This window comes from Typopeltis vanoorti, chromosome 24 (genome assembly GCF_054136105.1).
Source record: "Typopeltis vanoorti isolate ZY-2024b chromosome 24, IOZ_Tvanoo_1.0, whole genome shotgun sequence".
NCBI lineage: Eukaryota > Metazoa > Arthropoda > Arachnida > Uropygi > Thelyphonidae > Typopeltis > Typopeltis vanoorti.
In genome coordinates, this window is record NC_143572.1 from 11010374 (window position 1) to 11027125 (window position 16752).

General features: G+C 36.0%; 1 protein-coding gene across 2 annotated transcripts in view; it reads left to right on the top strand.

Moving 5' to 3' along the window:
* The window catches only part of LOC150092924 (P2X purinoceptor 4-like), a 199423-nt gene that overhangs the window by 86573 nt on the left and 96098 nt on the right, over window positions 1-16752 (top strand). For both annotated transcript variants that reach the window (XM_090413399.1, XM_090413400.1), the window contains exon 5: window positions 3132-3234. In XM_090413399.1, coding sequence (XP_090269525.1) covers window positions 3132-3234 — 103 coding nt within the window. The remainder of the gene's footprint in view (window positions 1-3131; window positions 3235-16752) is intronic.

The window sequence follows — 16752 nt, forward strand, 5'->3', positions numbered from 1 at the left end:
CTGTAAGAGGTTAGGGTGCCAACGTGGGAGTTTGGCACCCTAACCTCTGCATTGTTCAAGGGTTAACTGTGTGTGTGTGTGTGTGTGTGTGTGCGCCCCCCCTCCCCACACAAAAAATGTGTAGAATTCTTGATGAATTATCTAGACTGTCCAATATGGGCAGTTAATAGATGTGCAAGAAACTTAGCAGTTGCATATGTGGGAGAATCAATACAATTCATGTATATATTTGTGTATGTGTGTGTGTGTGTGTGTGTGTGTGTGCACACGCAAATTCAGTAAGAAATGGGTCTTACTGAACACCTCCTTTATGGATTTCTGGAAGTCCATATAAATGAGGAGACCTTCCAAAATGAGTGCATGTTGTTATCTGGGATCAAAGTATTTTGATCCCAGATAACAACTTCATTAAGGAGCTTATTTAATTGTTTAATCTGTGATTATAGAGTGATGACTAATTTCTTGACAGGTGATGGTATCCTGTAAAAGGCAATAACTCCTTCTCATAACATCGACTATTCATAATCCTAAAATCAGGAAATACAACACAATTTCCCCAAAACTTGCCAAATCAGCCTCTTCTCCTGTCTAGGAAAGATAGCTAAGGGTAATGTAACAAGACTGCAGAAATCACTAAAGAATTAAATCTAGTCCCTGATGAACAGTTTGGATTCCTGGAAGACCACTCCAAACAGCGCATTTTTAGAGTTGTGGAAAACATCAGCATAGAGTACAACTGGAAACAAAGTGCACGTGCACACATACGGTCTTCTTGCATATTGTTAAATTATTTGACAAAATATGGAAACTTCGTTTATACAAAATAATGAACTTTGTTTTTCAAACTCCTGGATGCCAGGTTTCCAATAGAACCAGTCAAACTTCCCAAATCCTATCTCAGCAATCATAAATTCAGAGGGAAACTGCAGGGAATTTGATCATCTGAACACAAAATCACAGCAGATGTCTCTCAGGACTCCCTGTTATCACTTCTGCTCTTTGCCGTCTATGTGGCTAACATCCCATGCACAGTGGCCCTATATGCAGCCAATGCTGCAATAATGGTATGCTTCCTCTGACCTAGATTAGCAACTGAAAAACTACAAAGCACATTCTTGGAACTAGAACAGTAGTTCAAAAAATGAATTGATGTCAATGCATTACTATTTGCAAGAAGATGAGTGTCCCCTCCCTGAAGGGTGAAATGGTCATGTTTGGCACTCTTAGTCTATGGCAACCAGTAGCCAAATACTTAGGAAAGGGCTTTACTTCATGATTCATGTTGATCATGTCTACTCAGAAGGCAAAAAAGACTATTCCCATTTTTCAACTGATGTAGCCAGCTAAACAGTACTTAAATTACTTCTATGCGAGATGCTGATCTGAGAAGCTGGTGTCCCTGAGATCAAAATTTTACCATGCAAAAGGACTGCAAAATTCTTTGTGAATGCTGCCATTCACTCTGACTCATTAATCTGCCAAGTAGTGGACTACAGTGAGCATGACTGCAAAATGCAAATGTCCCAAAGCCATCTGAACAGCCGAAGTTTTTAAGCTCACTGTCACAAGTCCAAAAGGGGAGAGCCAAAGGATCAATAACATTTCATGTCTGTTATGGTCTACTAGCAGTGGCCTGAACAAATTGTTTTGAGACAAACATTCCCAAAAAAAACTGCACTGAACAGGTTGTTTTAAAAAAAAAAAAATTACTGCCAGTAGACAGTGGGCAAGCCAAGTGCTCATAATCACTCTTTATCCAATAATTTTATTGCAGATTCATAGTGAAGAATTTATGGAGACACAACACGCGTGTTAGAATGATTACTTTACTTAACATTAGGAAAGTAACATTCGATGTTTCGACCTCTGTATTGAGGTCATCATCAGGAAAAATACATGTATAAGACGCAAGATACATGGCACTGCACTATACAAAAGTAAAATGAATCTAGATGCTTGAAAGTTTATTTTTCACTTGGTTAGAGTATAATAAATTTAGTTTAATCCTTTATCCAAGTGTGAGCAAACAACAAAGTTTGTGCCTGAAAGTATCTTCAGGACTGGGGTAAGATGACCTTACTAATGCTTCTGCTTGGTATCTCCACTTGGGCCTGGCTCCCACTGAAGAGACCTCAAAGGCCACTACACAGACGAAACTAGTCTGTGTAGTGGCCCTTCCCTTAATGCATAACATTAGACATATCCGCAAGGAGACGTGTTTTGCATTATGGGAGATACTGAGATAGGAGTGTTGGTAGCTTGCTCCACCTTTGCAAGGAGTTTCCTGGTGTTGTACCACCTTACCCCAGTCCTGAAGATACTTTCAGGCGCAAACTTTGTTGTTTGCTCACACTCGGATAAAGGATTAAACTAAATTTATTATATTAGAATCTAGATGCTTGTTAATCTTTTAGCCTACCCTGACCTCTTGTGGAAAAAAAAAATTAATAAATAAAATGAAATAAAATGAAAGTAACATAAAAAAATTAAAATACAAATAAATTAAAAATGGAACTACATTAAACTTTTCTCAAGTCCTCTCCTATTAAGATTTTCTTCTGGACTTGTTCTGGTTGCTATAAGGTTGTTGCAAATGGGTCCTCCATGAGAGGGCTTTAGAAATGTTTAATGTAGTTCCATTTTTAATTTATTTATATTTTAACTTTTTATATTATTTATTTATTTTATTTTATTTATTTATTTTTCCCACAAGAGGTCAGACTAGGTTAAAAGATTAACAACCAAGAATTTTTGAACATTATTTTATGTTGGATTGAGTGGGCCTGTCAGTCAGGTTACAGGGTTTTCTTTGAAAAATGTTTTGACTCTGGAAAGCCAACTTCAAAAACACATGCAGCCAACTAACATAAGTTTTGGTTTTCAGTACTGCTTTCATATTTCAGTACACATATTTCAGGTTTGTTTATTAACCAGGTCCAAAACATTTTCAGATTCTAAGTTGTCATTTTTAAAGTAGTGTAAAATGTGAATTTCTTTAATGGATTCATTATTGCATTATTGAAACTATCAGTATACCAAACTGAAGTCACATCATGTATGTATGTATGTATAATAAAATGCATTTTTCTTGCATATTTTCAAAGCTCTTTTAATGAAAGATTTATTTGTAGGTGTTATGACAGGAGAATGTGTAAACTCTACAGTCAACACATCCATACATGTTTGTGAGATTTATGCTTGGTGTCCTGTTGAAATAGATAGGGGTGGACCATTGTAAGTAATTCTACATAGTGAAATTCAGTACTCGCATTAAACTTGAATTTTATCAGTCACGTTATTTTTATTATGTTATGTTTTATTAGTCATGTCAAAATGTAAGATTTCCAGTGATATAATTAATTATCCTTACCTAGTATATGTAAGTGTGCCATTTAGAAAAAGTTTCATACTTTATATTGGATTGGATATTGTCAGTATCGTACCAATACATAATAGGATGATGGTTCTTTTATGCACTGGTACCATATTGACTATATTCTTCTGACAAAGGTGTCTTTGTTGGGGCAGGTGTGTTACAGCAATTATTCAATTTAGTGAATGAATCCTGCTGACTTTTACTGCTTTTATTTAATAGTATAAAATCACCAGAATGAAGTAAACAGCTGAGATTAACATCTCTCATTTTGATATTAGTTTTACTGCCAATTAAATTTTATAATGTAATCCACACAGATTATGAATAACAGTGGAGATAGTGTGCACCCTTGTCTTACCTAATTTCATATCAAACTATATTCCTGTGTTTTTCAGTTCTGACTTGTCATTTAGTAACGGAAAAAATATATAAATTGTATACAATATCCTGTTCAGACCATATAACTATCATTTTTGGGCAGATTATCTCTAGCCACCTTGTCAGATCCTTGTATTCTCGTGATTTCTCAACTATTTGTCTTAAAGTGAAAACCTGATTCTGACAATCCTCTGTTTGGCCTAAATGCAGATTGTTCTCTTTCACAATTTTTCTTAGCCTCTATTCAGTATGCCTGTGTAAAAATAATCATAATTTAAAATTATGAATATTTTTACAAATTGTTTGTGTTAATATATTATTATTAACACAAACATATTAATATATTATTATTAACACAAAATAAGACTAAAACTAATATATTATTAGTTTTAGTCTTATTTTTCCTTTAAAAATAAGTTGTATCAACAAATTGAAGGAACAGCAATGGAAATCAAAATGTTCCAATTTCTTTATGGAACATTTTGAACAACGTATCTTTGACAACATTTCTCCCAGACCTACTCATTGGTTGATATGTCGATGACATTTTTGCTGTGTAGAATGGCTCTTGGGATGAACTTCAACAATTTCTCACTAAGTTAAACTCATTTCATCCTTGGATCAAGTTTACCCTAGAAGTAGAATCAAATAAGCAGTTAGCCTTTTTAGATCTTCTAATTCTTCGCCAACCAGATGGTGACCTACATTTCTCAGTTTATAGAAAGAAGACTCATACAGGCCATTATATCCATGTGGAATCTCATCACCATCCCAGTCAAAAGGCAGGAACTATTAAAACACTGGTTCATTGGGCCCACTCCTTTTGTTCTTCAGACAATCTTTTACAGAAAGAACTACAATATATAACTTCTTCCTTTCTATCTAATTGTTATAAGAATTGCTTCATTAAAAGAACTTTGAGTAGTTTTAATGTCTTCCTTTTCAAACACAGAAGAAATAATGCGCATTACTATCCCTTATGTACAAGGCATCAGTGAACGTATAGCAAAAGTTTTAAAACCACTGAATATTTTTGTTGCCTTTCGACTGTTTAGAAAAATCTCCACCTTTCTCACTTCTCCTAAGGACAAGCTTCCACATCTTAATCATCCAGGTGTCTACCAGATTCCGTGCTCTTGTGGATTATCTTATTTCAGACAAACCGGAAGATCTGCCTCTATTCAGCTAGAAGAACACCAATCTTATATTGAATACTTTAAACCTGAAAAGTCTGGACTTGCAGAACATGCCATCTTCACTAGACACAGAGTTCATTGGAGAAAGATAAGAGTTCTTCACAAAAGTCAGTTTCTAATGGAACGCCTTTATAAAGAAACATGTGAAACTCTACTTCATTATCCTAACTTAAACAGATCCGACGGCTTACGTCTATCCTCTTTATGGGAGATAGTACTTTACAAATCAGCTAATCTTTCCTAACTTTTTATTGTATTGATTTTTTTATTTATTTTATTTTTTAAATTTTTTTATTTATTTATTTTTTTATTTTTATTTTTAGGAAAGTTATTGACCTTTTTAGTTATCTTACACCAGCTACTTAGGTGGTGCTTTTTGGAATTGTCAGTTATTGTTTAATTTGAGCTTAATGTACTGAAGATGCCTGTGACACACAGGCGAAAATTATACTATTAAATAATCTTTGTACCTGAGTTTTTTCTGTTATTAATTTGTAACGATATGTCTACTCACGGTATACCTCTTTTAAAACTTATTATTAGTTTTATAACATGTACATTGGCACTTGTGATGTCCCTGTTATTGATATTATTATTATTGTCAAAATGAAATGTGAAGCATTTAAAAAAATTGATGTACTTACTAAATTTTGATAGTTGTCACTTTCAATTTTTTTATTGTAATTTAAAATTGTTGAGATTTGTGTATTGTAAAGACATTCTCGTTATGCTAATAGAGATATTGTCAGTCATTATACTTAGTTTCTCACTTCCCATTTACACGGAGTGCGCATGCTTGTCGAGGAGTTTGATGCGTGATTGACAGCTGAAAGAGAGAGCGTTCAGTATCAAAGTTACAAGGAAAACCAGGAGTGAGCTAACTGAAGTTTAAGAATGCAGACTGGAGAAATTTTGTTCTTATGAAGTTTATAAGTTTTATGTAACAGTTGGAAGAATATTAATAGAAGATTCCGAAAAGAAATCGTAGAACTGCGAGTCTTTAAACTGGAGGAATTGAGACAATAACGTCAACAAGTATTTAGTAAATAAAAGAAGATATTGCAGTCAATATTCGAGGAAATGCTGATTGGAAAGTTTCATCTGTTTTAAGGATGCCAGATCTATTTGTTATTTCTACTGGAAAATGTGACGGAATTAGTTCAACTTTAGATATGTTGTTTATAAAGTAGTAGAAGAAACTTTTTTTTTTTCTCCAGAACAAAAATTAGTAAATTGTGCATCAAATTGAACTGCTTAAGTTTAATTAGATGCACAATTCATTAATAGAATGTGTCAGAGAATGGGTGATTTTAATATTTTTGGATAAGAAAATCTCTAAAGTGTAGATTTATTTTAGAAGGCCTTGGATCCATTATTTTGTAGTTAGGTAATTTTATTTAAAGTGTATATATTGTTTTAATTTTATTAAATGTTTATATTTTTGTATTTGGTCTTGAGTCAATGATTTTCCGGATTCTAAAAGAAACAGTTAAGTCATTGCACCAATCGGAATTGAACCCTTGTGTAATAATAAAAACGCAGAATAAAAAAATCTTTATAAAGATAAATAAAAAGTAATCTCAAAACACCTGCATAAATCTTATCTGGAACACTTTGTTTTTTCATTTTTATAGATGATTCGATGAAAGCTCCACTCCAATCAGAATTCGACCCTCTGAGCAGACATATTTGAATTATGCAGTGCACCTCTATATTTTATCATTTTTGGTCAAATATTATCTATTCCCATTGTGTTTCTGCATTTCAGATTATTGGTGGTTTTTTTTTTTTTACCTATTATGTAGTCATGATTGCATTCCTCTTGAATATTTTTGCCACTCTTCTATCACACCTTATTTTATTTAGTAATCTTTGTCTATAGTGAATTAATAAATGTACAAATTACAACACAAAATTACTGCTGTAATAAATAATGAAACACGAGCATATGGGGTTTCTGGACATTTATCACTGGAAATACATGGGACAAGAGTAATTATTCAATGCTGCTGCTGTTGCTTTATTAATGGATCAGTTCAGTGGAGGAGGCAGGGTCCTCAACTACAAATTCTTTTGAATTCAGCAACTGCAACAAAGCATTCTGAGGATAGTTCATTAGAGGCCTAGGCTCATCTCCAAGGGGTGAGGTGACAGCAGGAGTGAGCTTTTTTAAAAATGTGTACATTGCAACATCTAACTCAGTCAGCACAGTTTACCTTTTCTTTTCAGCATAAATTTCTTTGTAGCTTGTATTGTTTTGTCTACTCTGTTAAATCTTTCCATGTCTTGGTCCTTTTTATCATAATAAATTTTTTTGAGAGAGGGGTTTTGCTTCCTCTTGTTCTGTTTTTCTATAACTTTTGGTGGTGCTTCTCTATAAGGTTTTTATTTGAGAGCACTTCTTCTTACCTAAGCTTCCACAACTGTGATACTTCTTTATTGTCCACCTCCAGTTCTTTAGCTAGCAGTACCATCTTGTCACCAATCTCTTGTAAGAGTGTGTCTTTGTTCAATCTTGTGAATTTGTGAACATATTTTCAGCAGCTTCCAAGCACATTCACATGCTTTGCTGTCATTCACTCCATGCTACATCTACATTCTTTGTGCAGTGCAAGATCTTTATTATACTCCTTTCAAAAGTATGGGGGTTTGCTAACCCTCAGTAGCAGCAATAGCCTGAATAAAAGTATTTCTTATTGTGAAAGTAGCAGTAATACCCTGGTTTTCATGGGTTGCAGGGGTGAGTTGGTATTCAGTGAATGTGTTAATGGGATGGCCATCACACATGGTACCTGACTTTCTTACATTTTTTTCTCTGTTTTCTGCATGTTATACTGGCTTCCTAGGAACTTTCAGTACACTTTCTTTTTCCATGACTGCCTTTTAAACTTTGAAGATTTCTGATTTTTCTATCTAGCAGACAACTCCTTGAAGAACAGAAGTAATACATCTGCCATCAGAACTATGACCATGCCTTGGATATCTTGCACAGAACCAAATTGGGGGCGGAGGGTGATTAAATTTTTTTTTAATTAGCTGGAAATTAAAAAAAAATCCAAGTCAGTATGGTTGTGTTAAACTTCCAAGATTTGGGAAAAATCTTTTTTTGCAGGCTTTTCCACTTGTCAGCAGTTCCCTGTTCTCCTACTCTTCTCTGCTTACAATCCTCATCTTGTAAGCCTGTTTTCTCCATCATTCTCACGATGGTTCTTTTCCACATAGCCCTTGGTCATCTTCTTTTTCTCCAGTAATTCTTAATGACCATCATTCATCTCTCATTCTCTGGACATGTCCATGCCATTTCACAGCACATGCCTCTATCCTCTCCATACCATCTCCAATAAGACACTGTGTCTTATCAGTATGCCATGATAAGACACCATCTTATCAGGACACACAGTCTTTCTTATTACCGTATAAAGATATGATTTGGGAAACTTTAATTAAAATATTAGCCATTAGTACCCATAGATGGTGCACCTCACAGGTTAAAGCCTCTAGTATAACATCTTCCACTTGCTATTTGTTTTTGTATGTTATTAAAAAACATTTTTATTGTATCTTTGAGGACCTTGTGACAGTCATGAAGTATTGTAATTATTATCATTATTACATGACACTCCAGGGAGTCCGAAGGCTCATCGAGGGAGGGCACATACTCTACTCTACAAGTAGGTGCCCTCCCTCGATGAGTCTTTGGTTTTTTGTTTTTGTGTCCACCACTCAATCCACAAATTACACCAACACCATCTACAGCCCACCACCACTAGTATTTTCTCAGACAATCACAAACATCCATGCCCACTGCAGGATTCGAACCCGCAGCCTTTTGGCTGGAGAGTGGATACACTAACTGCTCGGCCAACCAGGCTGAAAAGAAATAATTAAACCTGCATTTAATTATTGCTTTTCGCTGTTTTCATTCCATCAAACCTAATTATGAGATTAAACTATGACTTAGGCCTAAATATCCTGGAATAAACATATTAGATCAATAGCCTCCTCAGCCTCTAGAAAAACTTGGCATTGCTTTTCATTCGAAGCATCACTTCTCACCTGCTCAACTCCTAACACTTTATAAAGTTCAAATATATTTAACCTTAGAATGTTGTTTCACATTTGGGATGGTACACCCAAAGCATTCTTAATAATTCTTGGTTGTATACAGAAGAGCACAATCTTCCCAATACAGGATTCTTTCTCTGAGATTCCTCTAGTCACTACCGATAGGTGCTTTGTTTCTGCATTATGCCTTTTTATACATATTTCACATTGTTCCACTGAACTGGCTACTTCTCCTCTCCTCTAATCATATAACTTGATTAGACACTGATCATCATTCATATAACTGTTCAACTTCAAACATATCAAACCAATGTTTTATCTTCCTTTCCATCTACCTCTTTGCTTTGGACATCCTTCCCCCATACTGTTTTTCCCAATGAGGTACAGCTCCCAGCTTTTCAGGCAGCTTGCTAAAAGACTCCTTTCTCCTTAACCACTTGTCTACACTTGGTACTGTTATGTTATAGATGTTGTAATCTCTCACATGTGGAAAGAAGGCAAAAGCAAGAAAATTAGCAGACCAAAAGTAATTCCTCAAAGTTCTTTTGCTGTATATGGTAAGTAAAAGAAAGCATGACTATGAAAAGATAGCTTTATTCGATGCTGATGGTAGGGAGGTGACAAAGCAGTTGAAATAGTTGATTTACTAATTATACAAGAAAGTTGATTTACTGAGATTCTTTGCAAGGCTATATCATCCAGGTGAAAATAGTGCAGTGATGATTGTGACAGGAACTATCACAACCATCACTGATTAGGAATATAGATGTAGATGAATTGGAGGTGCTTGGGTTATTGCAGATCCTTAATGGAATATTGCTATGGGATTACATTGTATATTGGGGCATCATGTAATTACGAGAATGTGCAATTAAACTAGCACTACTTCTGACAGGCTGTTTAAGTCTCAGCTCTGATTAGATCCTAACAGAGTGGAAGGATGGCAGAAGTTCTGTTGCATTTAAGGGGGGTTCCATTACAGAGGTATCAAATTATTGACTGTAATGCCATGGCGTTTATATTTTATAAACACCATGCCATTACAAATAGGCAAGCATGTGGTGAAGCACTGAGCACCGATATTGAACAAGTTGAGCTCTTCAGAAAATACATCAATAAAATCATTGAATCTGAGGGTCTTATTTTGTCTCAAGTTTACAATGCAGATGAGACCGGCCTGTTCTATCTTGCTGTTCCCAAAAATACCCTCGCGAACAAACATGAGATTAGCACTCCTGCCCACAAATTAAACAAGGAGTTTCAGCCCTACTTTGTGCTAATGCCGATGGCATGCATCATCTCAAGCTAATGGTAGTCAGATGAGCACGAAAGCCTTGCACTTTGTTATGAACTAGTTGCCTGTCATTTATTCCAGCTCAAGGAATGCCTGGTTTACAAGTGACATTTTTTCCGACTGGTTTTTCAATCACTTCATACCTGAAGTGCAAAACTACCAAGAAGAGATCCTGAAAATCTCTCCTGAAGATGTAAAAGCTGTTTTACTTCTTGATAATGCATCAGTCCAGCCTAATGCTGAGAAGTTGGTTAATAGGAATGGAAGAATAAAATGTAGCTTCCTTCCTCCAAACACCACTTCTATAATGCAGCCTACAGACAAGGGAGTCATTGTTGCCTGCAAGTGTTTGTATGAGAAGAAGTTTCTTGAAGAGGTTATGGTTGTCTTGGAGAACAAAAACGATCCCAAAGAAGATGCAAGAGGAGCCAGGACACTTCAAAATTTGCATGCATACAACATTAATTCTGCCATCTTTAATTTTGCTGCCGCTTGGAAGGAAATAAAGACTGCAACATTGGCTAATGGCTGGACATAGTTACTGAACCTGAATACAATTTTAGAAGTTTTGAAACCTCTGATTTTCGTGAAACTTATGTGAGCTGGTGATAATGTCAATGAGACATTGAACAATGGCTAGACATAGAGGGCGACCCAGGCTGCCAAATTCTCAGCCAGGAAGAGACTGCTGAAGATGCTCTACGGAATGATCAGGAGGTTGACAATGAGGAAGAAGAGGCAGCAGCAGCGGTTCAGTGGGTCCGAAACTATTGGTAGTTAGAGAACACGTGGACGGCATCATCTTGTTCATAGACATATCTTCAGATCTAGAGGCGATTGCTTATTATGAACATTTTCGGCAATTTTGATCGTTAATTATTAAGAAATAGTATAAAAGTTGAAAGCAACTGAAATTTGATGCTTTTTTCAAGCCCAATCCTCAATAAAATGATATTTACATAAAAATGTTCTCATTAAAATATATTAATGCTGTACCACTGAAATTGTTTTATTTTCAATACTATTCCTAAGATTCAAGATTTTCGATTTTTCGGACAACCCTTAGCCCCTAATAGTTTTTAAAATCAAAAGTTTACTGTATCAGTTTGGAGGACAATAAAAACCCGAAACTTTCAAAAATTGATAATTACCTAGTCTAGCCATAAATACTGTTACAGCTTGAACAGCACATAAACCTTTAATCTATCAATAAATCATTTACAGCTTTCAGTACATACAAACCACATGTATAATGTTCATATAGTAGCACTCAATGTTTGAAATGTTCCCCCCCCCCTTTTTGCCTTCAGGCAAAAGGGGGACAGACTTTGGGCATACCCAAAGTCTATCAGGCCATGTATCGATGGCAATATGCATACAACATCCAATGGAAATGCTGCCACTACTCGCTCCAAGTTCAAGTTGGTGATTCTGGGGTGTCATTTCTTGCAGTAGCCTGCAAGAAACGAGTTCTGACCACAATTTAAAGCCTAACAGATTCAGATCAGGACTTCCAGATGGCCAGTCAGATGTTGATAAGTGGTCAGGCATATTCACCTCCAACAACTGTTGTGTGGTCCTTGCATTGTGTTCAGGGACTGAGTTCTGTTGGAAAGTCCACTGCCTACCATGAAACAAACTTGTTTAGGACCCCATACCACGGATTCCAGCATGGTGTCTTCATACACTTTGAAGGTTTTGACCCCTTTCTCACAGAAATGCAACTTGGATACCCCCTCCCCTACAAAACCATTGCTGATGCAGGATGATGACCTCTCTGAATCCTGGGTGCTATGGCACATGCAGTGTGACCATCTGGGGCATATACCTGATGATTTTGACAGTTAAATGACTCTTCAGTGTTGAAAATCTTTTCATCCGTGAAGAGAATATCTCTGTGTCTACTGTTCGCATACCATCGGAGAAGTGCCTTTTGATTTTATCTATCCCTCTGCTGCAAAGTTGTGGTGGGTATTAGGAAGCGTCCAGTAGAATGATGATAGGCTCTCACCCCAAGTTATCAATTAGCACACGAGACATCATTCTCTGTGAAATGTTCATCTCTCATGACATCACTTTCTGCATTCTCACAGTATTGTGGTAGAGGTGTGTCTTCACAGCCCTCACAAGTTGCATCTTAATACAGCGTGGTTGACCTTTGGTGGTCAGATGTGTCTTATGTTGTTAAAACAGTTAATAGTCCAATACACAAACATCCTACTACATCCTAAGTGTTTTTTAGTAGTTGAAAATAACAGTTGGCTGCATTCCAACTTTGTGAAGTGCTATTACAGCTATGCAATTCTCATAATCTCCCCACTACATGTTAACCTGCACAGCTAGACAACTTTCTCTCTACTGATAAACATGTGAATGTCGGCTGTGTGCAGCACCACTAACAACCAGTTGCACATAATTCTGTGGGGTAGAAGTTTTAATAGCATTTATGGCAAGACTGTGTGTGTGTGTATTTTTTTATTTTTTTGGAAGATATTTTCAGTATAGAGGTTAAACAATATAGGAGAAAGAACACAGCCTTGTCTGAAACCCTTCTTTACTGGGAATTCCTCTGAGATTTCTCCTGATATTTTTATTGAGGCAGTTTGCTTCCAATATAGATTTATCAGTAATCTGGTATTTTTACCATCTACTTCTAAATTTCTGATGCATTCGATTAGTTGTTCATGTTGTATATTGTCAAAGGCCTTTGTGTAGTCAAAAAAACATAAGTAGACTTCTTTCTGCTTCTCCAGATATCTTTATATAATACTCTTTCTTTTAAGGTTACACAGTGATCAGCATTCATATTTATGAATTTAGGGACACAAAACACGTGTTGAAAAGATTATTTTACTGATTAATAATGAAATAACTTTACGGTTCAATCCCTGTATTGAGGTCATCTTCAGAAGGATACATGTGTATAAGAACAGGCTACATGCTGTTGCACTCTAAACAAGTAAATTACATCTACATTGTTAACTAATCTTTTTTCTTAGCCTGCCCTCTAGTGATAAAAAAAAATAATAATAAATAAAAAAAAATTAAAACCAACCAACCACCATCCGACCACTGTCTGGTTATCAACCAATCGGATTACAACCTCACACAAGGTGAACTCTTGCTATTGGAGAAAGGTTTAAATTACACCATTGCTCCGAGGTCAGTAAATAAACTAAATATAATATATCGTATCGAGAGAGGTTTAAGATCCCTCCCCGCCAATTTAGCTGACAAAATACGGATGGAAACTGCCTGTTTACTAAATTCTACCAAAAAATTAAGCAGTACCTAAACAAAGCGGATAAACTGGCCCTCAAATCCCTAAAAAAAATAAGTGATATTATTATCACAAAAGCAGATAAAGGGAACGCCACTGTTGTTTTAAATCGGACAACCTACATTGAAAAAATGAAACATTTGGTATCGGACCACAACACCTACCAAATGGTAAATTACAACCCCATGCAACGTAACAAGAAGAAAACTACTGAACTACTTAAATCAGTTAACACATGGCCGGAAGAAACAATTAAAAAATTAATACCACAGTATGCCCGTGTGCCCAGAATTTATGGCCTGCCAAAAGTACACAAAACAGACATGCCATTACGTCCAATTGTGGAAGGAATTGACAGTACGAATTACTACTTAGCCAAAAAATTAGTGGCCGCACTCAAGGAATTGGTTGGTCATTCCCCTTCCTACATAAAAAAAATACACAATTCATAAATAAAATTAAAAATATTACACTCAATGACCAAGATCTATTAGTCAGCTTTGACATAACTTCCCTTTTCACTAATGTCCCAATCAATGATACTATCCTACTCTTACAGAACATATTTCCACACGACATCATGGCCCTCTTTGCCCATGTACTCTGCTCCGGATATTTCGTGTGGCAAAACAATTTCTACCTTCAAAAAGAGGGTATCGCCATGGGCTCACCCCCCCCCCCCCCCAATAGCGAACTTTTATATGGAAGATTTTGAGCAACGAGCTCTAGAATCGGCGTGCCTAAAGCCCAAAATTTGGCTCAGATATGTCGACAATATTTTCGCCATTTGGCCCCACGGCCGCCAAGCACTAGATACATTCCTTAGCCACCTGAACAAACAACACAAACGCATCCAATTCACCATTGAAATCGAAAAAAACAACTCTCTTCCGTTCCTAGAGACACACTTGTCACACGTCTTCCTTCACGCTGTCTCTCCTTCTCAGTTTACTGCAAACTTACACACACAGGCCAGTACATACACAAAACTTCTTATCACCACCCAACACAAAAACTAGGGGTCATAAGCACCCTTAAACGCAGAGCTCAAACCATTTGTTCAAATGAACAAGCTCTTAACCATGACTATGAGACCATCAAACATACCTTTATAAAATATGGATACAGTATAAAAACCGTTCACAAGATCCTCCACAGTGATACCACTAATAACAAAAAAGATTTCAAGAATGCTATTACTATACCATATGTTAGAGGCATTTCAGAAAAAATAGAACAATACACAAATACAACATCAAAACCACCTTTAAACCCCCGACAAAATTAAGACACCTACTCAGTTCTTCCAAGGATCCCCTGCCACACTTAGCCCACCCAGGGGTTTACAAAATAGATTGTACATGTAACATACCACACATAGGGGAAACAGGGCGAACCATCCCAATCAGAAAGGATGAACACAAACGTCACATAAAATAAATACCTCCATTTTGGAAAAACCGGCCTTTCTGACCACGCACTCCAAACCTACCACAGAATTGACTGGAAAGGTACCAAGTCCCTACACCGCACCAAAACGTGGTTCGAGCGGAAATTCAAGGAAGCATGTGAAATGCTCAAACATGATCCGAATCTGAATAAAAATGATGGTCTAACAATTCCAAGAATGTGGAGGACCCATCTCAACCTTCATAGCAACCATGAAGAAAACTCTCAATACAAGAAGACTTGAAGTGTTTTTTTTTTTTTTTTTTTTCCCCTCCTCCTCCTGAACATTCAATAGCAACCTGTACTGTACAAATCCAGAAGATAATCATAATATAACAATATAAACTGTATAATTCCAGAAGAATCCTAGTACGTGAGGACTTTAGCAGAGTTTATTGTAGTTTTTATTTTAATTTATTATTTTTTATTTTATTTTATTTATTTTTTTATCACTAGAGGGCAGGCTAAGAAAAAAGATTAGTTCACAACGTAGATGTAATTTACTTGTTTAGAGTGCAACAGCATGTAGCTTGTTCTTATACACATGTATCCTTCTGAAGATGACCTCAATACAGGGGTCAAAACGTAAAGTTATTTTATTATTAATCAGTAAAATAATCTTTTCGACACGTGTGTTTTGTGTCCCTAAATTCATAAATATGAATCTTTACATAATAGTTCTAATGTTGAAAAGTCCTTTTCTAGTTCCTTTATTTTCCTGGAAACCAGATTGTGTTTCATTAATTTCCATTTTGATTTTATGTTTATTTCTTTCTAGGATGATATATAACATAACTTTTGCTATCTGACTGATCAGACTGATTGTTCTGTATTCTTCACATTTGATTGTCTTCGATTTTTTAGGTATTGGTAGGAACGTTGAGTGCTTAAAATCTTTTGGTAGGTATCCAGTTTCATATATTTTGTTACATATGTCAGTCAGTGATCTTATAGTCATATCATCTAAAGCCTTTAGATATTCTGCCATAATTCCATCCATTCCTGGAGCTTTTCCTGGTTTCAGTTTCCTAATGGTATTTGTTACTCCCAAGTAAGAATAGTAGGTCCCTCCAAATCTTCTTGCATTGGCTTATCTATTCTATCATGATTGTAGAGTTCCTTTGAATATTCTACCCATCCATCCCTTATTTTTGTCTTTCTCCATTAGGATGTTTCCACTGGTATCTTCAATGTAATGAGAGCTTATCCTTTTGCAAGATTTGTTAGTTAGCTCCCTAACACACCCATTACCCTATCATAAAATGTAAGTAAATTGCTAAATCAGGACCTATCCTTTACAAAACCATGTTGACCATCATGAACAATGCTATCCATCAACCCAATCTTGCATTCTATTCCTAACCAATCTCTCTGACACTTTGACTAAAACTGCAGTTATACAGACTGGTCTATAATTAGAAACTCCTGTCCTAGAACCATGTTTGTGGAGTGGTGCTATTTTGCCTTCTTTCCACTCATTAGGAACCTTGCCCACAGCAAGACTGCCATTAAATAACCGGGTCAAGGACATAGCTAACTGTTATGCACATTCTTTAAGAATATGTGGTGATATGTCATCCATTTCCACAGCCTTATTAACATCTATCCCAATCAACACATGATACACCTCTGATTCTTTCATTTCCAATTCTCCTGATACTTGCCTCCTTCTATATATTGCACTGCATCGTTTATATCAGTATGATATTTTGAA